The sequence below is a fragment of the Epinephelus moara genome, chromosome 21 (genome assembly GCF_006386435.1).
Source record: "Epinephelus moara isolate mb chromosome 21, YSFRI_EMoa_1.0, whole genome shotgun sequence".
NCBI lineage: Eukaryota > Metazoa > Chordata > Actinopteri > Perciformes > Serranidae > Epinephelus > Epinephelus moara.
The window spans coordinates 10,274,739-10,298,145 of record NC_065526.1 but is presented as its reverse complement, the minus strand read 5'-3'; the positions used below and the strand labels follow the sequence as shown (position 1 = coordinate 10,298,145).

The following is a 23,407-nucleotide window of genomic DNA, read 5'->3' as shown; positions in this document are numbered from 1 at the left end:
GCGCATGCATTGAGTAACATTACAAGTAAATGATCCACCTTGAAAATCTCTGCAGTCGGCCCGGTGAATTAAGTAGTTTTTTTTCTCAGACTCCAGCTGCTGTGAGAGGCAGCAAAACATCCTTTCATTTTATAGTTACAGTTTATTAATAAAACTCTCCACGGTATGAACAGTGGTTACATGAGCCTCAAAACCAGCCACAACTCAGCCCTGAGCAGAGTGACCGTCCTCTACTGACCAATCAGACTGCAGTGTTCACAGCTCCACCTTTTAGTACCAGATCTGTGTGCTAGGTACCCCAACAGAGGGGGGACCAAAAAGGGGGACGGTACGGCACAGTTCCATTGGTACCATCCACAACTTTTCACAGTGGAACTGGAAAAAATGTGTACCAAACTGAACTGTACTGTACAGCTCGGTGGAAACACGGCTTTAGTCGAATGTTTCCAACATGGCAGCCAGGTCATAAACTTTCTCATTTTACAGCTAAACAGTACACTAACATATGTTTCTGAAAACATCTAAGGTGAAAAAAGTAACAGGATCTTGATTCATAGGAAATAAGCACCCGCGCTGCCTAGTTTGACAGTTTGACTACAGCTCACAGGCAGTGATTGACATGACTGACAGCTGCGTTAGAGACTCCTTGGCTCAGGCTGGTTGTTGCTGACCTTGCCAAGGTCTGTTTCTAGCAAATGCCATTGGCGGCAGCAGGAAGAAAAGGAGAGGGCCATGATTGTTATCAGACTATCTGTCTGCTGTACTTCTTCCAGACTATAGTGACAATCATTTTCATAAAAGTTCCCAACTGTAGCTTTAAACATTGTTTTTTTCACAAAAATGTAACAAATAAATAAATAGGTATAAAGTTACTGAATAGTTTTTATTAATTTAAATAACAAATTATGCACCAGCAACTTTGTAAAAACATTCAAAATCAACAAGAATTACCATTGACATGTGAACTTTTAAAATGTAGCAACAAATTGGTCAAAACATAAACAGGATTTTAAATTCCAGTATAAAACAACTACATAAAATAAGAACAAAATGTTGTCAACCAGCATGCAGCTGATGCATGGCGTGTAATTTGACTTGACGTTTGAGTCAGTATCGGCCCAATATCCAATATCTGAATTGCATCTGTGCATCCCTAGTTTTCAGGGCCTTTTAAAAAAATGGTGCCAAGCATTTTATCAATATGTTTGTCAATTTGACTTTGACTTACTTCCCTGAAGCAGGAAAAAAATACACATATATTTAAGTCTAACTAGAGATGAGAAGTGTCAGTATATGCCGGGAAGCTGCCATGAACCGGCTGATGGATGTTCTCACCTGTAGCTACACTTTCTGCAGTTTGCAACAAACTTCTGTTTGTCTTTTTAAAATATATATTTCAAATACAATTGGGTAATCATTCTGCTATGACTACAGCACCATGTTAAGAAGATATACAGAAATATACCACTATCACCTTACTTGAAAATGACTTAAATTCTGCACCTCATGCACCGCGCTACATTAGTTTCCTCTCAGAAGAAGCTTTTATGATTTGACCACAGTGTTCTCCTCCATTAGTACATTGTCACAATTGTGGTGTAGAGTGAATTGCTTTAATAATCAAGGAAATGGGTGATTCGATTGGTCATGACTGAAGCAGGAACATTACACCTACTAATACTGTGCATTCCAATAATGTAGGTGTTGTATGTAACAGGCGCACACAGCTCTCTACTTTCTGTCAGCAGTGAGTTTCCATTGGCAGAGATCAGTAAATATGATGTAAATTTAGCCTGTGATCACTGCTATTCAAATGCTATAATACCAGGGAGGGATATTCAGTGGCAATGGTGGTTTTGATGCTTGCAACACTGCGGTATAACTCCCAATATCATTTGATGTCTTTTTAATGAACTGTTCATCGTATTCTGTGTAGTAAAAACAGTTTGTATGGTTTGGCGTGTGTACCAATGTGTGCTCTGACCTTGCTGTTGATGGTCTCTATATTCTCCATCATGGTAAACATGGCATCTGATATGCGACTGGGGAGGGAGAGGATCACGCTGTCCACACCAGATGGGCCATCAAAGCGACCAGCCACCTGCATCATTGTCTCTACAAAGACAGGAGGTACAGTTAGAGAGAAGAAAGTGTGAAATGTTTCATATGTCGTACACTGGTAGAACGCCTCGGCTGTACTCACTGCACAAAGCAACATCATGTGTCGGGAGAGCCTTTGAGCAAACATATGGCTGAATTGGATGCATGTGTGAATGTGTGTTTGTGCTCCCCACCTGCCAGATGCCTCCACTCGGTGTTGAGGTCAGCCTGGTTGGCCAGACAGCCTTTCATGACGTTGCTGCAGTAGTTGGCGCAAGGTCTGGCAGAGGCCATGCCGCGGCAGTGGGGACAGTAAGTCATCCTCATCATGGCCCGCATGCACTCCTGGCTCAGCTGCACCTGGGGTAGGGCACAGACAAAAATAAACATACACCACCTGGATGAAAAATTACTGTTTTGTCAAGCATGCATGATTGAATAGTATAAAAGACAAAAATGACAGCAGCAGTTGATCAAACTGCGCGTTTGACCACTTTGTTAAAAGTCTGGCCGCTTCTGTTCGGAAGGATTAAATATGTGTTACACAAAATTGTTCAGTGTTAACAAGATGTGAAGATGGAAATTTCTTTAGCCAGACAATGACAGTCGCAGAACCGTGGGAGGTCACCTCCCATGGTGACCTTTTTTTCAGTTTGCACCAGACTCTCATTCAGCACAGTTTCCTTGGAAACCACTTTGGGAGAATTCGCTTTTTGTTTCACATGCGATGAAAAGGCCCTGACATTCATACAAGTATTCTCAGTCCCTCACTCCATCCTTCCTGCTCCTTCCATTTCTCTCTCTATCCCACAAGGCTGCTCCCCCAGGAAAGGGCCTTGGTGCGTGAAAAGTGAAACTGGGTTAATACCAGTAAGCTCTGTTCACAAGAGAGTACAGCTATGCATACAAAACCTCAGGAAGTGTGTGTGTGTGTGTATGTATGAGAGAAAGAGAGAGAGAGGTGGAATGAGCCCAGCTACGCATACAAAGCTCCTCTAAGCTGACATCTGGGCCAGCCTGATGCTTTTCCTGGAAACAGTTCTTCCATCAGCAAAGTCACAGTTAAAACCAGCTTTTAACAAATATACAGACGAAATAGCACAATAAGGATCAGGTGGGAAAACAAATCAGAGATACTTTGAACACTCTGGAGTGCTGTTAGGAGTTCAGTGATGATAGTCGGCATAAATGGACGAATAAATAATCATCTTCAGACCAGAGACAGCAGCCTTGTCCCTTGATAAACATAATCAGCACTGACAAAGGCAGCTCCTCTGCAGCACTTGTCCTTCATGGTGGAATTTGTGTGTGCATCTTATTGTATGCAGTTCATAAATCTTTTCCCTCACGCTTTAAATATATTCGTTCAGTTCTCGTGTTAATAATTTGGCTGTAAATAACCTCCACTGTAGCCTGTTTTTAACCTTTTTTATTGGCTGCATTCAATGGCTATTTATGGCTCTATCAATCCAATTTCCCCACAAGGATCATTAAAATTTAATCTAATCATATTTGATCCACATAAGGCAAAAGCTATTCATTTTGAAACTGTTTCAACTCTAAATTAAACCTTAAACCACATTAAAAAAACACATAATAAGCCTCAATTAGTAAATGCATCTCTGATGTATAAAAGAGACCAATAGAAGTAGGAAATTACTGCCAGCTGCACAAGGAGGACAGTACAAAGTGAAATAAGTGACACAGAAAAGCAATAACCACGCCACATTCCCAGGCTTAATCTCAAGTCATATGAGACATGAGTCAGATCCTCGCTCCTGCCCTCCTTTTCTCCCCTCCTCCCATCCTTACCCTACCACTCATTAGCCAGGGATGAGTCAGACGAATGCCTCTCCGGTGAGGGAGAAGAGTGAGGGAAGGGGGGGTGCAGGGATGAGTGCAGAAAAAAAGAGTAAAAACGGGAGAGATAAGGGGATGTTAAAAAAAAGCTACAAGACTCACCAAGGGCGTTGGCAGGGGAGTCAAAAAAAAAAAAATCCAGGGTGATGTTAATGAAATACTCATTAAGGAGAGACAGGCATTAATCTTGTTTCTGTTACATCATCCATACAGTATTAATGCTGGGAATCCCAGGCCAGGCACAACAGACATGAAACAGTGTGTAACTCCTCTGTGATGCTAATTGGAGGTTGATGTTGACAACTTCCTCTGTAACCTTGGAGCAGCGGTGCACCAGGCACTGTGAAAGAGGAGGGGCTGTCACATTAGAAGCAGTAATAAGGTTGAAACTAAGGATTGTTTTCATTACTGATGAATCTGTTGATCATTGTTCTTATAAACTGGGAAAAAATGTATTAAAATGCCCATTTTAACCACCCAGAGTTTAGGAGGGCGTCCTTAAAGGAGAACACCACTTAAAATAAGAATTCTAATATGTTATTTTCATGGCCAAGTAAACTTCAGTCAGTATCTGTGAACATGGGCTGCTCTCTGAAAGCCCAAAAAACAGACGAATAAGCCTCAAACGTCATCTAGAACATCTTTCCCAATTCACTGTCTATGGAGCAGCTCCAGACCTTAAACCCTATGACATCACAGATTTGAGTTTTGGCACTCTAGCTTTTGGATTTGGAAGGGAGTTGTCCAGTTTTACTAATATTTTTGGACCGTCTTAGACCGTAAGAATAACATATATGAATTTTGAAAATGGGCGTTAGTTCTTCTTTAAACTGTTTAACCAACTGACAGAAATACAAAACGGGGGGGAAAGGAGCACGTCGTCATACTTAAATAAATTTGCTGCGTGCTGTTTAGAAATGCTTGATAAATGACTTAAAAGGTTAATCACTGATCAAAACTGTTACTGATACATTTTCTGGTGACCAACTAGGGTTGGACAATATGGAGAAAATCAAATATCCCAGTATGTTAGACCAATTACTTTGATACTGATGCAGAGATACTTGCAGAGTTGAAATATTTACATAGCAGGCCCTGAGTTGATTAAGTTTTCATGGTATAACTGGGGATTTAGGAATCTCGAAGGTATAATTTTCAGCACACAGATGCTCTTCTTTATATTAAACTGATATGGAAATGCTGTATTGAGGTGCTGCAGTACACAGCACACGCCACCAGAGGTCACTATCTACTGATGGAACAGGCAGCCAAGCTGAGAAAGCTGGCGACTGCGAGTGGGAGGGATAATATTACAGGACTAGTAAAACTGTTTGGGAGTATAGCAACATATAACTTTATCTTGAAATGACTTCTTTCAACTAGAAAAGCAGTTTATTATCCACATGATCGCATTCAACAAATCATTTCCGTTCAGACCACTGGTATCTGTCATGTCAACAAGTGTCTTTGTCCTCAAGCTATCTATTCATTGTTCTTAGGGCCATGAGTATTTAGACCCAGCAAGACTTACCTAATGTTGTGTCCACACCGGGCTCGAATAAAACAATTCGCGCAAGTGAATTACATGTAAAGTCAATGTAAAGATGCGTTTAGACGCATATTCCCGCCGGGCAGTGCGATGGACATGACGCAAATTAAGTGGCATGAATGAAGCAAGTAGTGTGATTTCGCGCCATACGCTTATTCACGAGAGTTGAAAAATCGGAACCTCAGCGGCCGATTCCCACCGCCATAGCCAATCAGCATTTAGATCCTGCGGGGACGTATGATGCCGAGGACTTACGGGCGCAAGTTCATTCATAGATTCGGCAATTTCACGCACGTATGATGAAAGTTATTTGCTTGTATGAAGCGATTCAACATGAAATATCACGTTTGGTGTGAACACAACATAAGTAGGCTAATTTGATATACATGTTACCATGACTTCTATCACCAGTAGCTTAGCTTTTACATTTGTTTTTTTTACACAAATACCGTCATCTACCATATACCCTGGTGAAATGTCAGAAAGGTATAACACAATTAGATTTTTGATAATAATCATCAGTAATGTGGATACAATGACGAGTCGGTAAAGGCAAATAATAGAATAGTCCAAGTACAGAAAATTACATCGCTTTACTGTAATTCAGCCGAAACCAGGAAAAAACACAACACTTACTGTAGGGTGCTTTCACACCTGCCCTGTGTGGTCGGTTCAATCAAAGTCAAGTTCGTTTGCCCCCTAGGTGCGGTTTGTTTGGACAGGTCGCACTCTGGTGCACACCAACACAACCAGACTGAGACCACCTCTTCACCGTGTTGGTGTGTACCCGAAGTCTGGTGTGGTTCATTTGTGGTGAGAACATGTTCTGAACCAACTGCAGTCACATTACACATTGTTTGGGTGAAACAAGCACAAGCATGTTACAGTCCTGGAGGATTATTAATGTGCGCCTCCTCCTTTAGTGCCTGATTTGGACCAAAGCAAGCGAAATCTATGTCGGAAAGCACCCTAAAGATCCAAAATTTAAGACGATATCTAGTCTCATATCAGTAAAATATCCCCACATTGTCTTGCCCTAAGATCAACTAAGCAATTGATCAATAACACTTGTAGAGGCAAAGTGCACCTTCACACTCATACACACCTTCATACTCGGACCTGATTAGAATCACCTTCATACTGACTTATCAAGAGAAAGTATGAGGTTTGAAATTCCCTCTTTGATGTCTGCACATGTAGCTCTTTGACATGACTGTGTTATACGTTAAACACCCATACCCTTACTTGCCCTTGCTTCACCTTCACAACACGCTCCCCCCACCTGTCAGTACCTTCCATGTCGCCAGTGGCAATCGAGTCTCTCCTGTCTCTCTCCCCCTCTCTTTGCCTGTCTTTCCTCTGTAATTAGTAAGGATATATGAGCGACCTCTCCCCCTTGTGTTATAGAGCGAGACAATCCAGACTCCTTGCCTCCAGAGTGAGCCATGTGGCGCGTGGCCTACTTCCTCCACTCCCCTACCCAAGGGAATAAAAACAGTCCGGAAAAAGTTAAGGACACAGCAACTGGTGCAGCTCGGAGCGAAGCAAGGGAGGAATAAATACTGTACGACAGAGAGAGAGAGAAAAAAAGACTGCATCTTACTGTTGAGATCTTTTCCTGTCACACAAAAACATCTCTCAGATTATTCAGTTTCTTCCACACGTCTCGGTCGCTTTCATCACCTTTCACTATAGTTCCCATTTTTCATGTTTAATCCAACCCAAACATAGCAGGGATACGTGTTATGTTTCTTCTCAGTTGGTAGCAAAAACAAACACTTCCTTGGAAGACATCTGAAGCACACATATACACACAGAGAGAATTTTATTCTCTCCAGCTTCTCGCTCAAGTAGTGTAATATCTCGCTGGGCAGCGTGTGGTAAACATCTTCCGTCACTGGGCCCTTTAAGTGGCAATGCGTAGCTATAAATAGGAGCGGTTGTCTCATTAGGGCCCAATCAATCGAAGATAGAATTACAGGGGAAAGGAGGGGAAAGCTAAGATCCAAATTAATATACCAAGCTATTCACACTAAAAGGAGACAGAGGACAGCGCAGGGCACAGCTCTGGGAAGTATCAACAGAAATGTTTAAGGACAATTTATTTGGCAAGGAACTAGAAAAATGGATTGAGTGAGCAGTAAGATAGGGGAAGGAGAGGATGCTGGAGTATGTCACAGACTTTTTTTTCCCTGTCTTGCTTTTTCTCACTGTCTCATTTGTTCCCATCACAGCACAATGCTGCTCCAATCTGCATAAGCAGAGCATTGTGCCGACTGTGTGCTGGGGACAACAGCAACACAGACTGACATACAAATTATGAATTTGAAATTGAACAGTTGGTTGAAGTCTGTACTCCTTTCAGTCAAGTTGTACCAAACAGGCCTTGACTTGGATGACTCAAAGAAAGACTTGCCATTCTGTGTTCTTGCACAGATAAATAAACCTAGCACTGAAATTCCAGTTAAAGGTCCAGTGTGTAGGATTTAGGGGGGTATATTGGCAGAAATGGAACATTATATAGTAGGTATTTTTTCTTTAGTGTATAATCATCGTGATTTCGTTACCTTAGAACAGGAGTGTCCAAACTTTTTTGAATGGGGGCCAGATAAAACAACGTGAAAATACCTAGGGGCCAACTGATTCTCGCATCAAATGGGTTTAAAAAAAGTTTTTATCTTTTAATGAACTATTACTATGTGATGCCTGTCTACAAACTGTTTGATAGTCCTGTCATTGTGAGGCAAAGGGCAAAAATGCCAAGTGATCTTGCTCTATTAACCATTATTGTGTAAAGGGCCACATATGGTATATTTTGAAAGTCAAGCCAAGGGCAGATTAAAATTGGTCTGGGGGCCACAATTGGCCCCCGGGCCAGACTTTGGACATGCCTGCCTTAGAATGAGCCATTTATATCTACATAGGGAGCAGGACCTCATCAACTGAGTCTGCCATGGGTGGAAAAAACAAAAACTGTCTCTTGATAGGGCCATTTGCATTTTCGCTTTGGCTACTTTAGTCAGCAGCTTCTCCGCGACGAGCCAAACGGCATCGGACAAACTGCTTCAGTGTTTTTACTAGGGGTGATTATCACCATAGTATCTACAATACGATATTATCACGATACACAAAGTCATGATACAATAATACAATATTATTGCTGAGTACTGCAATAAAATATATCGCAATATATTGTGATTTATTACCTTTTTTCATTTGTGAATTATGTTCCCACAGGAAAACTTTGCCAACATCTGTTTTATCTAATAAGACAAAGTTTACAGTCTGTTCATCTGACGTCAGACAATTTTTTTTCCCGCAGCAGCAAAATGTATGTAGTGGACTCTAGTAGGGTACCTGAAGTTTAATTTGTATTTGTCCTATTAATCATTTCTATAATTAAAAAATCCATACTTGACACTGTGTAACGATACGATATTGCCACACAAAAATATTGCGATACTATGCTGTATCGATTTTATCCCCCACCCCTAGTTTTTACTGGTTTACACCACCAGGCTTGTTTGCTTTGGAGAGGAGGAGATCTCTGTAGATTGTCTAGCTCTTGGTAAAAACCTACTGAACCTCTAGATCTTAAGTTACCGGAGAATAAAGGTGAGCACACATTAGCAGGTGCTAGCTAGCTGCCCATCTGCGACGAGCCAAACAGCGTGGGAGAAACACTAATTCGTTATGTGAAACTGCTTTATTCAGTGTTCTTACTGGTCTTAGGGCCTGTTTATACGGTTCTGTATATTTCTGAAAACGGGTATTTATCTTTGCGTTTGCACCTATCATTTACACGTAACCGGTTTTTTGATCAACGAAAAAAGAGATTTTCAAAACGACTTCCAAAGTGAACGTTTTTTAAAATATCCGTTTCTATGGAGACGTGTAAACAGGATAGACGGAGATTTTGGAAAACGGTTACGTTGCAACCCAGTTCGCGCAAGCCCATTAGGCGCCCGGGAACCACAACAACAATGGCGGATATATGCCAGGTTGTTTATGTTTTGTGAGCACTTTTGAGACTACTTACAAGCTTACAAATGAACTTAGCACTGCTGCATCAACATCACTGTTACATTGGCAGCACAGCAGCTAACTATGCTACATCAGGTTAAAATGTAGTTTATCATTGTTTTTATCACTAGCGCCAAGAAAACAAATCACTGTGCATGCGCAGAACGTTCTTCTATGGTGATTGACATATGGCGTATCGCCACGTACTGGCTTGGCATGCTAATTGCAGCAACAAACTGCAGTTTTTGTGTTTTCTTGTAAACAGGGATATCGTTTTCACAACTGATCGTGTAAACCCGGAATTTTTTTTTATACAGGATAAATAAAAATCAGTTTTTATTTGTATCAGTATCTGTGTAAACAAGGCCTTAATCATCTTGTCCTATTGTTTGGAGAGGAAGAGACCTCTGCAGATAAAACAGCTCCTGAATAATAAACACTAAAGGAATTCTAACAGGGAGTTCATGCTTGGCACACAGGAGAAGTTCGAGCTGGTTGCAATCTGCAATCCTCACTACTCGATGCCACTAAATGCCACTCGCTGTTCCTTTAACCCAGATTACTCAATTGTGTCTATAGTGTCTATTCTTGCATTACAGTGTGCTCTTGCCTTCCCTCTTCAGACGTTTGATGAGTGTGTAAATAGGGCAGAAGGCAGCCCATGACCTTATTCAGAGTGGCTGCGGCTCCAGTGCCCTGGTATTAACGCTGGGATGACATTTTGTAATTTTGTAAAAGCTGTGCTAATTATTAACACGTTCTCCCCAGCCAGCCTTGTTTAATGAACACATCGCTCACTGTCCTTCAGCGCCGACAAAACGGCATCAGTCAGGAAATGTGTATTAAGAAGTAGCTGCACAGGGGAAATGTGCATCACCGTTGGAGGGGGATGATGGAATGATGAAGTGTGTGTGTTTCTGTACCATTAAGCACTTGTGTGCGTGTGTTCTCCAGTGTGTATATAAATGTTTGTCTAAGAGAGATGCTTATCAGTTTAGAGCCTTGCTGGCAGAGCTCTGCAGGGATCATAAGCCACTCTGGCTGGTCCGGGGCTACACCCATGTGACACAAATCATGAATAGCAATTTCAGCACAGCGTGCTGCCCATGCTAATTCACATCCTTACTCCCCTGTTTGCTTGCTTGTGTTGAAGCTGAGCAGTAACTGTCTCTAACTCCATTAGACTAGTTGCATGATTCCTTTAGCTCCGGGGCAGGCAGTTTTAGTTGTCACTGTCATTGTCTGCGTCTTGTTATTCACTAGCTACCTGCTACGCCAGACTAGCCATGTTCACGGTTATTCCTGACTTTGCTCCCCTGTGGCTGTGGATGTGCTAGGCTTTGCTGCGTGCAGATACTTAATTGAGACATCCTCAGGTCCCTTTGTGTAGGTGTGAGACGTTGCACCCATTTTCTGAGCCAAAGAGAGGCAGAGAGAGAGATGTACTGGGCCAGGCCGTCTCCCTCTGATGCAGGCAAACAGTACAGTATGTGCCGCCCACAGCGCTGGCCAGAACACATATATCAGAGTGAAAGGGAGAAGGATCATATAGATTCTTTCTCTGACATGTATCCAAATGTGTGGCCTTGTAGTCATGTAGTAGCACCGCAGCCTATTTTGTCATGCTACTGTTTTTTTCCCCTCTTGCTCTTTGTCTTTTCATGCTTACACACAGCCTGACCTTGTAATATTTCACGAAACAAAGAATTGTACTGTAATATTCATCTCTGCTGCAGCATCTGTTTTCTAAAAGGTTGCGTATATTTCTCATGGGGCCACTGCTCTCAACACCCTCCTTGCCCAGTGTCTGACGGGAGATATTTTTCAACTGGTGCGCCAACACTGGCCACCTCCCTTTCAGGAGCTGAAATGATTTCTCAGGCTTGCTCTGATCTTAACCTTACTCTTGTCTTATACACAGAGGGGACCATTTCTCTTGGGAGATATTAACCCTCCCCGCAGCCCAGGGAGACATTTTTCAGCGAGGAGCTGACATTAACTGTTGTTGCAGGGGCTGATTGTCTGAGCCGGGGGCCATACTTTATGGAGCCTCTCGTTTCCACCAACATTGATCTGCCACTGCTTTATACTATGCGCACAAACTGGTAAAAACCGATGTGTGGATGTGTGTGTGTGTGTTGGTGGTGCTCACCAAGAAGAGATGAATAAAGACCCCTTAACCCATGAATACCAATGAACATGTAGTGGGAGCAGAGAATACTAGCTTTGCAGCAGATTAGACACCAGTAAAAAGGTATGTGAGGCAGTTAGTCGCCTCCATGAAAAACAGTAAAACTAAGGGGGCATGGAAAGTAGGAAAACGGGACTATAATTTTAAGGGAAAGAGACTAATCACTGTTATTAGATGGAGGGGAGGCCATTCAAAACAAAAAAAAGGGTAGGAAACGGGAGAGGAAACATTTGCAGGGTGGGAAGAGATGTTTTACCTGGGAGACTCTGCGCACCACTTCCCCACTGACCACCAGTCCCTGAACAAAGGAACGTGCTGCCACAAATGTGCGTGTGACCGTCATCTTCATCGTGCGGGGGGTGTCTCCGAAGGGCCGCAGTGTCTCTAACTGCTTAGACACACACTCCAGGTAGTCATCACCTGCAAGCAGTATACACAGTTATTAAAAGCTTTATCTCAGTAGAGAAGACATCTATAAATTATGCTTAAGTAGAATATAAAATAATCTTCAAATCTTTACTAGACGAATAAAAAGGATATTAGTTTGGACAGCGTCAAAGCTACCTCATATCTTGTTAATTATTGTGTTAATTTTGTTAACAAAAGCTAAGAAAAATATTGGTCAATGACATTTTTGTTTTTTCCCCCCAATGAAAACGAGACATTCGGAAGTTAAAAATAGACCTTTAATAATAAAAACTACAAAAATGACAAAATGTACATTTTGTTTTCATTGACTGGGCGTGACTAAAATGTTAGCAGTGGGCTGTCAGACTTTCAAAATGAGAGGAGAGAACAATGATAAATTATTTTATAATGGCAGTGATTGCCATCATTTTCTAATGCCATATGAACAGTACGAGATCGGAGGTGTGGTAAACGCCAGTAAGTAGTCAGCACCAGGGTGTTTCGCTGGCCTGCAAAACACTCACTCCACAGCAGAGTCAGCCGTTAGCGCGAATTGTGAGCTGGAATTCGGAAGTAAATAATCAGTCATGTGGAGCCATTGAATGGATTTGTAGAGTTTTTAGTTGCAGTGGTGGCAGTTAGCAGCTAGCTCCACTTATTAGCCATTGAACATCAGCAGAGCAAGCAGCCACCAGACTTTTGATCCCTGCAGGTCTCCACTCAGATCCAGACTGTCTTGCTGTTTGACAGGCAGGTACGAGGCTCAGTTATCTGTGAGTGTAGCTGTGCTCTAAGTAAATAATCTGAGCTCAGCAGAGTTTTCTCTGACAGCTGAAAGTCCTGTTTTAATCACTGACTCTGTGAGAGAACATGAGTTTAAAACTCCAGACTAACATGTTGTAGATTCAGAAAGAATTCAAGTTGAAATTGTAATTTTTTCTGCTTCTTTACATTGAGACCTATAAGTTGGAGTTTATAGCGAACCTCTGCACAAACCCTAGTTGTCTCACATTAGTGATTTATGGTGTCAAAGGTTGAGATTTTGAGCTTTTTAAATGATGATAAGTGACTGTGTGCTCATAAATCATCCTTTAAACCTGTCAAAAAACTTTTGGTAGTAATGCAAGTTTGTAAAGGTGTAGAAATTATTCGTAGTTGTAGGTTGCAGCACTTGATACAACCTGTCACCTTGATTCCTGACTAAAAGTCGACAAGAATCTAACGACTTTTCTTTGACTGAAACCAAACTGGGACCAAATGTTTTGAGCTGTTGCCGGCTAAAGGAAGGATGAAGGTGATTAACTGTGACTAAACCACATACGCATGAGACTACATCCAAAACAGCTGGCAAATGAACACTGGCATATCACTGCTGTTCTCGGGCAATAAACCTGTGTTTGTAATGCACCACCGACCCATGAATTAGCTCCTGGTTGTAATTTGGTGCTCCACAAACCAAGCTGGACCCACCTATGAAATATTGCTTGTTTGCCTGGTAGAAGAGCTTCTCCAGCAGCCTGGACCAGAATTCGTTGAGCGCCTCTTCCAGGTTGACATTGGAGCCTCGGTAGTAGCGCATCAAATCCGCGTACAGGTCAGAGAACACCTGGGAGTTCTCGGTGTATAAGACGCCCCAACTTGGAATGAAATTCTCCTGTAGACTACTTGCAGAGCGGTTCAGCAAATCCAGGAAGTAACCTAAAAACAAATAGAGAAAACAAATGGTTTCATATTGAATCACATTTACAGAGTCAGCAACTACACACTGCGTAGTGTTATTTGTTCTGTGCCGTTTCTTTCCCCCTCCATATCCTCTCATTACTGCTCTCACCCACTGTACATGTAGTCTGTGTGCTGCTCAATAAAACACTAAATGTGGGATGAAAAAAAAAAAGTAATTAACACAAAATGTATCAGCCTCTCGTCGCTATAAAGCTGTCTGTAATATTTCCAGATAACTATTAAAGCAAAAACAGTAATTATTTTTACACAGTTTCTCTCTTATTCGTTCTGCTCTGTGCTGCATACCAACATTGCCTCATACTGTCAGTGAACCTAAAGCTGCAGTATGTGAGAGGGTCCCTTTAGGGGATGTCAGAGAATTGACAGCGCTTCAGGGTGCAGTATATACTGCTCCGAGTGAGGATTTACAGATATAGACAGAGGCAGGCAGACAGAGGAAGGCAGGAAGGCAGACTGTCAGTCTTGGAGAGGAAAAAAAAAAAAGTATAAAAATGATGAAGTCTGACTGGGACATGAACAAACCAAAAAGCGAACAAATATATATATAATGCAATCTGATACAACTCCACTAATAACTACAGTCTCACAAACAAAAGGTCTACAAAAACACATTTAATGCTTAAACGTGCAGTGTGGAACTTTTGTCTCCCCCCTCTGGCATCGAGAGTAATTACACACTGTCAAAGCGTGCTTATGTCGTATGCCTGCAGGTGAGCTTGTGGCATCTCCCTCACCTGCAGCCCTCTTTAGGTCTTCCAAATAGCAAATAAGCAAATGAGGGCAGAGGGAAAGAAAAGGCCTGTAATGGAGTCATCAGATGAGGTAACTATCCATGCCAGAAATGTAGCAACCTGTCCAAGAGCGGTAAAGCTTGATCTATGGTAGGGCGGTCGACAGACATGACGAATTTTGGACAGAAAAATGTGTTGCTCTGCAAGATTTTTTTTCTGCTGTGGACAACGTTATATTGTGTTATGCAATGTGATTGGTAGTGTTACTATCATCGCCATGGTGATAGTAGTTTTTAATTCACACTGATGCCAACCTAGTCTTTTTTTATTTACACCGACGCCAACCTGTCCACAGAAGCAGCCGTCTGTCCGCAGCAGCTCCTGCGAAGCTGAGAGGACAGCTGCCGGTCAAACTGCTTTCACCAGGCTGACTGACAGCAGACATTTACACAAACAAAATATTTTTCATGTCGGCTCCACGGGAAGAAACCAGCTTTGTTTGTAGTGATTCATTCATTTCCTGTAACCACATATCCTGTTAGGGGTCGCGGGGGGGCTGGAGCCTATCCCAACTGACATTGGGCAAGAGGTGGCGTACACCCTGGACAGATCGTCAGACCATCACACGGCTGACACAGAGACAGACAACCATTCATGGCTACAGCCAACTTAGAGTCACCATTAACCTGCATGTCTTTGGACTGTGGAAGGAAGCTGGAGTATCTGCGGAAAACCCATGCATGCTGACACAGAGAGAACATGCAAACTCAGTACTGAAGGGCTCCCCCACCGCAGGATTCGATAAAACCTTTCGCTGAAGCATAAATTGAAAACAACATGGGCTGTTTAATTCCTGTCAAGCAAAACTCATGGAAAAGTGTCAAGCACCCTATCATAAATCAGGCTCAACGCCATGTCTTCCCTTTGTCCCTTCACTATTTCCACTACTGTCTAACAAGGAAAAGCTACATCAGTGCTGTCCGTGTTAGTCCTCAGTGTCAATTGCTTTCTTTCTTTGACTTTCATTCTTCTGATGAATAGCATTTCTTCTTTTTATCTGTTGAATTCACTAACAGAAACTTTCTGTTAATGCTTAGGATTTTACGCCATAGCTTCTGCCATACTCTTAGCTGCTGCATCAATTGCAATGTGCCAGTGCAGGAAAGTCGCCGCAGACGCAACAATTCAGGTATACTACTAGATACATGGAGATTTCCCTTGCGGCCAGAGGCTTAATCAGGATTGTGTGAACTCATTGGCGAGGCCTTAAAAGCAACAGACATTCATTTATTTGTCAAAGTCCCGCACTCCAGCCAAATTGTTTTATTGGACTGCATGAGACTGGACAGGTGTAGTTAAGAATGGGTCATGGGTGAGTTTCCGTCAAGGTGCGTACATTCACATATCCAATCTGTTTTCATGAATCCCAGCCGGCAAGAGATTTTTACATCCATCTTGTGTGTGAACAGTGTTCATAAATGAGACACCTGCTCTGCCAGGTGTGTGGCAGCAGAAGCTTCAGCACAACACTGTCCCCGAACCATCCATCCATTCAGGTCCAACATTTGCTCTGCATCTCCACGAACACAATGGGTTCAAACCTGGTGCATGTGTGTGTGTGTTTATCTGTTTGTCTGTGTGCGTATGCATTTGAGTTTGTGCGTCAGGGAGATGGGGAAGCTGCAGTCTGCAGCAGTGTTTACTTTGTAGGTGTCTTATCTCTGCCTGCCACCACCCCAGATCGGGAGGAGACGAGAAAAGCGGAGGTTGCGGCCTCCACAGGGGACACCCCGCCTGGAGTTATCTTATTCCCCTAACGAAGCTGTTTTTAAAAACATCATCACAAACACAAACATGCACCCCGCACACACACTCCAGAATATTTAAACAAAATAAAAACACACCCGCCTTCTAACAGTTTGCCTGATGACAACATATGGAAAAACCAAGTTAAGTTAAACAGTAGCAAAACTCCAACACCCACATTCGCAGGGCCTGAAGACAATCACAGCACTTGGTGTTACGTAACATTTTAATATGCTAAGCTCATCCTGACCCATCTGCGTGGCATTATCTAAGCACTGGCCTTGTTGGATACTGTATCTCTGTTCTGCTTTCCCACTCATTGATAAACACCAGCCGGCCTGCTTCACCGCTGCTGTTATTTGCTGCTTTCTTCTGGCATTTTCACAGACTCGGAGCTAAAAGGTCTACTCTCATCGGAGCTGTTGGTTTGAAAAGATGTATTTAGGACTGAATGTTAACAGAAATGTGCTCCAGTGAAGACTCATTATTAATTCCACAAGCAGACAACCACCCTTGAGACATGCATCATTTTCTATTCCTGCTTTTGCTGCATTTTACGGTCATTCTTTGCTCAGTGAATGCTTCCTAAGGCTTACAGTGTATCGGAAAAATGGAAGTCACCTTGAAAACATCAAAGGCCACTCATCAAGTTATATCCAACTTTGTTCTGGTTTGAAAAAGGTCCACACCGTGACACATAAGGTCGTGCTCCTTCTCCTACAAACACAGTCTTGTTCGATAGCACAGCCAGTTGGCCTTTGACGTTTCCCCCACTTGGGTTCGATCCCAGAACAATGTCAGTGTGCATTATTTCTAAACCACAGTTTTAGTAATGTTGTCAGTCACATGCTTTTGATGCACACTCATGTCAAAACATGTACAATGAGCTGTGGGTATAAATGTGTGCTTGTCAAGGGTTCAAAAATGCAACAGAGGATGGCTTTCTCTAAGAACCTGTTTTTTGGGCTTTTGTTGTATTGTGCTGAAAACTTGTGCCTGCTCTGCCTCACTGGTGTGACAGAAACAAAAGTTTAACAAGTATAAAATTGTATTTTTATAATACGTGGCAGTTTAATTGTTTCACTAAATGTGACCTGCCGAGTGTTGGGGATATCGTCCATAGAGATATCTTCAAATATAATGGAACTAGATGGCACTCAGCTTGTGGTGCTCAAAGTGCCAAAAAAATACATTTGAAAAACTCAACAGCAATGTCTCTTTATAGAAATCATGACCTGGTTACTCAAGATAATCCACAGACCTTGTTGTGAGCAGTTTCACGTAGGAACTATTTTCTTTCTACTGAACCACACCCGCCAACTGTATCACGGTGCAGAAGGAAGAGTGCAACTACTGCTAGCTTACCTGGCATCACTGATCTACAGCTCAAGAGGAGGAGGACACCAGTAATGTTTACATATCGCACTGCCATGAGCACAAACCTCTTGTCCGTGAGTAGATGCACACTTCCTTCTGCACGGTGATACAGTTGGCGGGTGTGGTTCGGTAGAAAGAAAATAGTTCCTACACACACTCACAACAAGGTCTGTGGATTATCTTGAGTAACTAGGTCATGGTTTCTGAAAAGAGACACTGCTGTTGAGTTTTTCAATTGTATTTTTGGCCCATTGAGCACCACAAGCTGAGTGCCATCTTGTTCCATTATATTTGAAGATGGTCGATATCTCCAACACTCGGCAAATCACATCATAAACATCACTACAGGTGTGATGGAAAGCATATATGTAAGATGAACTGTCCCTTGGAAACGCTGAAAGAAACAAACCACACAAGGTAATTATTTGATTTTAAGGCTTACTGTGAGATGACAAGGATGGTGAGGAAGCACTAAAATGTGTTTGATATATTCTTTAGAAATAAATGAGGGTATAAAAAAACAAGTGCATTTTCTAACGGCAGAAAAGGCTGATGCAAATGATCTGGTAAGTTCCTCATTATAGCTGTAGGCCTCAGAGTGCAGAGCAAATGGCAACATAATGAATGGTGTGTAACCTATGTCCTCGTGTGTGACGTAAATAATTTCTTAGATTATAATGCTTGGTGAGATAAATGCTTCTGACAAGCAGCAGCCGTATGTCCGTGTTTGCTTAGTAGCATGACTTCCTGGCTGGATGACACATCATTCCCCTGTTCCCTGACCTCCTGTCACTCAAACTATGTGGAGACACTGCTCTGGGCCAGCCTCAAAGTACCAAGAGAACTGCATCTATGTCAATCACACAGGCATTTGTGCAAGCCAACACACAAAAACAAACTTCCAGGAGTCAGCAGAAAAGCACACACACACACACACACACACATGTGAGCAGAGACTTCAAAGTGACAGCACACTCACATGCACACACAGACATACGAGGATCACAGACCGTCACATAAACACGCACACACACTATGCAGAGTACACAGTGGCAGTCAGATAGACAGACGGGGAGCTGCTGTGACAGGTGCAGCTTTGCTTTTAATCCCCATTAGAATTCATTCCTGCTGCGTACTGTCAGCCATACTGTAAAAAAACCCCTTAAGTCTGGCTAAGCGAAATGAGTTTCAGCAGAAATAGTTTCTTTCAGGTAATGAAGTGAAGTTTTTTCTCCATTAAACGAATTATCCACATTCCTGATTACAGTCTTTATGTGGTTGGGGCATGTTTTTAAGTTCTCTGGGATCACCACATGTGGAGGGCAGATCTCAGTAAATGGCATCATGCTGTCCGGTTCTCCTCTGCCCTTCAGCTCAAGTGAATAATGATCATCATTAGTATGACACAAAGCCCCCCGTGCACATGTGCGTATGTGCTTTTGTGTGTGGCGATGACCTTTCCCATTCTTCATCTGTTTGTGTCTATGTGAAACAGAGAGCTACAAGCTCATCCCTTCTCTCACCTCTGCTTCCTTTTACTCTCTCCCTCAATCTTCTATCATCCCATAAAGCCTAACCTCCACCTCCTCTCCCCCAGCGTCTGCTCTCCAGGGAAGGAGTGATGGGAGAGGGCGCCTAATGGCTTACATCCCAGCACACTGGGTGTGGAGGGGACAAAGAGGGGACAAACAACAGTTGGGATAGTTGGATAGTTTTACTTATTAGTGTGGTAGTCATGAGGACATTTTATTCCTCCTAAATAGATGACTTTAAAATTACAACTAACCCTTATTATGAGTGATTTCAATTAGTTGATTTGTATATTGTCTTGTTTTAAGTTTAAGCCCAGCAGCAACATCTGGGGCTTAAAAATGAAGCCAACATGGAAGTGCCAAACACTGCAGTTCCTCAAATGGCCACTAGAGGCTGGCTCCAAAAGCAAGTCATTACCCATAGGCACCCATTATAAAATGTCCAACTCTACAGCAGAAATTAACATGTTTACAGCCTAGAACAAAGAAAAGCCAGAGTCTGCGCGGTAGTGATCTCCACGGTACCAAGTTCCCACCATGTGACCAATCACAAGCAGTACCACTGAACGTGAGCATACCCACTGGCACCCGCGGCTGTCATCCAGGATGTCAAAACCCCTATTTATAGTATCACATAACTAGTTATGACCAAATCAAGTGGCAACCTCCAGGGCTGAAAAATGAATTACTAAAAACTTCAGTTCTTTGAATGGCCACTTGAGGCTGGCTCCAAAAGCGAGTCAGTGCCTATAGAAACCCATGTTAAAATGCCTAACTTTACAGCAAAAATAAACATGTTTACAGCATGGAACAAAGAACAGATTTAGTCTCCACAACTAATTCCTCCGTTCAACAACTGTACAGGCAACACATTCTCACTCCAACCTTGTCACGTATTGACGTTTGGTCATGGACCTTCCACATCCAGATACAACGTGAATTGGCTGCTGACGTTCTGGGACACTGTGTCAAGTTCTGTCTGTTACATGCATTGTCTTCTTTGAAAATACACTTCGCTTTCACAGGAAATTTAACGTTAACAAACAGTGTCTTTCAAAATAAATGTACTACGTTAGTACAACAACGCAAGAAAAAAGAACAGGGTTTGGCTTTAGAATCTTACAGGACACAAACACCACTCTTCTGGGTGAAGCCAGAGTTTGGACCAATCCACCACCACTCCCAGCCGCCCTACTCGGACTTTCGCTACCTTAACTTTTGTTCTTGTCTTGCCACATTTTCCCCTGACGCCGTCGAGCACTGTTAAACTATAACGGTGACCGGTTGCGTATCATGCTAACGTTAAAGGACGACTTTTTCATCACTGACTGATGCCGCAAATCAGTACTCAAGCACCAGATTTTGACAACTTTGGAGTGAGACGGGGTTAGTACAGGAGGTGAATTTTTAGATAACCCACCTGTAAAATTTTGTTAAGGCTTAAAGTTATGCAAAGTTAAGGATGGACCTGCTCTGTGAGGTGTCACCAAAGCTTATGAGTCAGATCCACCCCTCACTCCTCAACAGCTCCACCCTCTTGTCCAAATATGGTTCCTTCTGGCTCCAAGAAACAAGATGGCGACGGCAGCTATTATCTATATACAGTCTATGGTTTAAGCAGAATCATATTGTGACCCTATGAGCTTATCATAACATCCTTCCAGAAAGTTCAGTTGTCCAAATTAATGACTTCAAGCAGGCTACATTTAAAAACAAGCTAAATGAGCTACTGATATGATGCTAGTTTGAATGTTTTCTATGTGATTTTTCACCTGATTTGCAGTATTGTGTTGCATATTGGACAGCATCGTTTTTGATATCATGATAATACTCCAACTGTTTGCTCAGCTGTATCACAGAGACCAACCACACTGACTGTGTACTCTCATAATTAAAAGCAGACGTTTTTCTTTAATGTGACAGTAGATTGGGAAAACCTCTCGCCACCTTCTACCTCCAACACATTCTGCCTTTCATTCTTTCTCCTCTGTCTAACACACACACACACACACACACACACACACACACACAGACACACTTAGAACAAGCTAAGTCAAGCATGTGTTTCTTAATGACTCTCTTCCTGCAGTGAGAGGGGAGTTAATGATTTCATTTGTAATCACTCTGAGCTTCACATCCAGGCCACCTTGACATGTCAGAGGCTTATTTTAACTCTATTGCTACGTTCACTTATCCCACTGCTTCTCAACCTGATTAAACACACTCGCACACACACTTTAAAGTGTACACACAAACCCTCACATACCATAAAATTATTCTCAAGTATTTTATCCTCTTCTACACCCTCTTGGTCTCATATCAATCAATACAGTGCAGCCTCCACCTCCTCTGTCTCTCTGGTGTCTCTCAATCTTCAGTCATCCCCCTCCTCTCTCTGTCTCCTGCGTCAAGTTGTGTTATTGACAAGAGATTCTGTGTAACACAGAGGTAGCGCTGATGTTCCTTCGGCTGCCAATCACTCTCGCTGAGGGCTTGAACTGATCCCGAGTTACTTTCTCACACAGAGGTATTAACTGGCCGAGGCTTGTGCTACTCATTCCAGGATAATCCAGATTCAGGGTTCTCATACAGAAGGCTTAGCGGATCTGGCAACATTTGCCGCAGTCTAATAAAGTTGCAACTCACAGCAGCTGATTGAATAATCTGAGCTAAAATGGATCGCTGATTAAATAATCACGGGCTGACAAGAAATCGCTGAATCTTTAACGACTTTGTCTGCTCTCACCTAACTCTCCGGTCTCCCGTGAAAACTCATTTTGGTGTTTGTTTCCTCCAATTGGCAGTTAACATTGTCTTACATGTGCAGGAAATGTTTCAAAGCACTCGGGACCATGCCGGAGGAGTGAATAAACTTTGTAAAATATACAATCCAAATTCTGGGAAAAGCTCAATGTTTGAATTACATGGGGTTTTTTTTGCAGGAAAATGACACAACCCACGCACTGGAATAGAAGAAAAATGAAAGAAGAGACTGGTACACTGTTGCTGACATGAATCGTTTCAGGGGACCTATTATGCTCATTTTCAGGTTCATCCTGGTGTTTGAGGTTTTTACTAGAATGTATTTACATGCTAGAATGAACAAAAACATTATTTTCCTCACGCTGTCTGAGCTGAACACCTGTGTTCCCCCTCTGTCTGAGATGCTCCGTTTCAGCGTCTGCCTCTATAGTCCCCTCTTCTGAAAAAGCCCAGTCTGCTCTGATTGGTCAGCATTTCAGGGTCTTCCACCTCTTAGTGTGTCTACAACGTTAGTGCAGCCGGATGAATGACTGTAACAGAGTATAGTGGCACTTTCTACCATGACAAATCAACAATGTTCGCTTCTAAACACAAGCTGACATGTTTCAGGAATATGATCCTTACTCAGGGAGAAATTAACCACATAATCAACCAAGACTACATGTTTCCCTGACCTTAGCGTGTAGCTTCATGCAGCAGTGTAGGCTACGTAATTCAAAAAATTGCACTAGCTTGGCTGGAGCAGATCATATATGTAAGTTCATCACTATCTGACATCATCTTGTCGAAAAAGCAGAAAGACAACATTGGAAACACAGTACTGAAAATTGCTTGAAGCCTGAGATTACATTCACGTGTTTTTATAGCCAAATCACGTGGCATCAACTCATTTAGTCATGTAGACATGGTCAGGAGGACCTGCTGAAGTTCAAACCGAGCATCAGAATCAGAATCCGAAAGGTGATTTAAGTGACCTTGAACATGGCATGGTTGTTGGTGCCAGACGGGTTGGTCTGAGTATTTCAGAAACTGCTGATCTACTGGGATTTTCACACACAACCATCTCTAGGGTTTACAGAGGATGGTCCAACAAAGAGAGTGCCAAATGTCTTGTTGGTGCCAGAGGTCAGAGGAGAATGGCCAGACTGGTTCAAGATGATAGAAAGGCAACAGTGACTCAAATAATCTCTTGTTACAACCAAGGTCTGCAGAAGACCATCTCTGAACTAAGAACACGTCCAACCTTGAAGCAGATGGGCTACAGCAGCAGAAGACCACACCAGGTGCCACTCCTGTCAGCTAACAACAGGAAACTGAGGCTACA

The 23,407-nt window shown here is 42.5% G+C and overlaps 1 protein-coding gene across 1 annotated transcript in view; it reads right to left on the bottom strand.

The window, feature by feature from the left end:
- gpc1b (glypican 1b) overlaps positions 1-23,407 on the bottom strand; it is a 100,128-nt gene that overhangs the window by 11,869 nt on the left and 64,852 nt on the right. Inside the window, exons 4-7 of the mRNA XM_050033326.1 lie at positions 13,602-13,829; positions 11,980-12,143; positions 2,295-2,460; positions 1,985-2,115 (exon numbers count right to left, since the gene is read on the bottom strand). Of these exons, the coding sequence (XP_049889283.1) occupies positions 1,985-2,115; positions 2,295-2,460; positions 11,980-12,143; positions 13,602-13,829 (689 nt within the window). The remainder of the gene's footprint in view (positions 1-1,984; positions 2,116-2,294; positions 2,461-11,979; positions 12,144-13,601; positions 13,830-23,407) is intronic.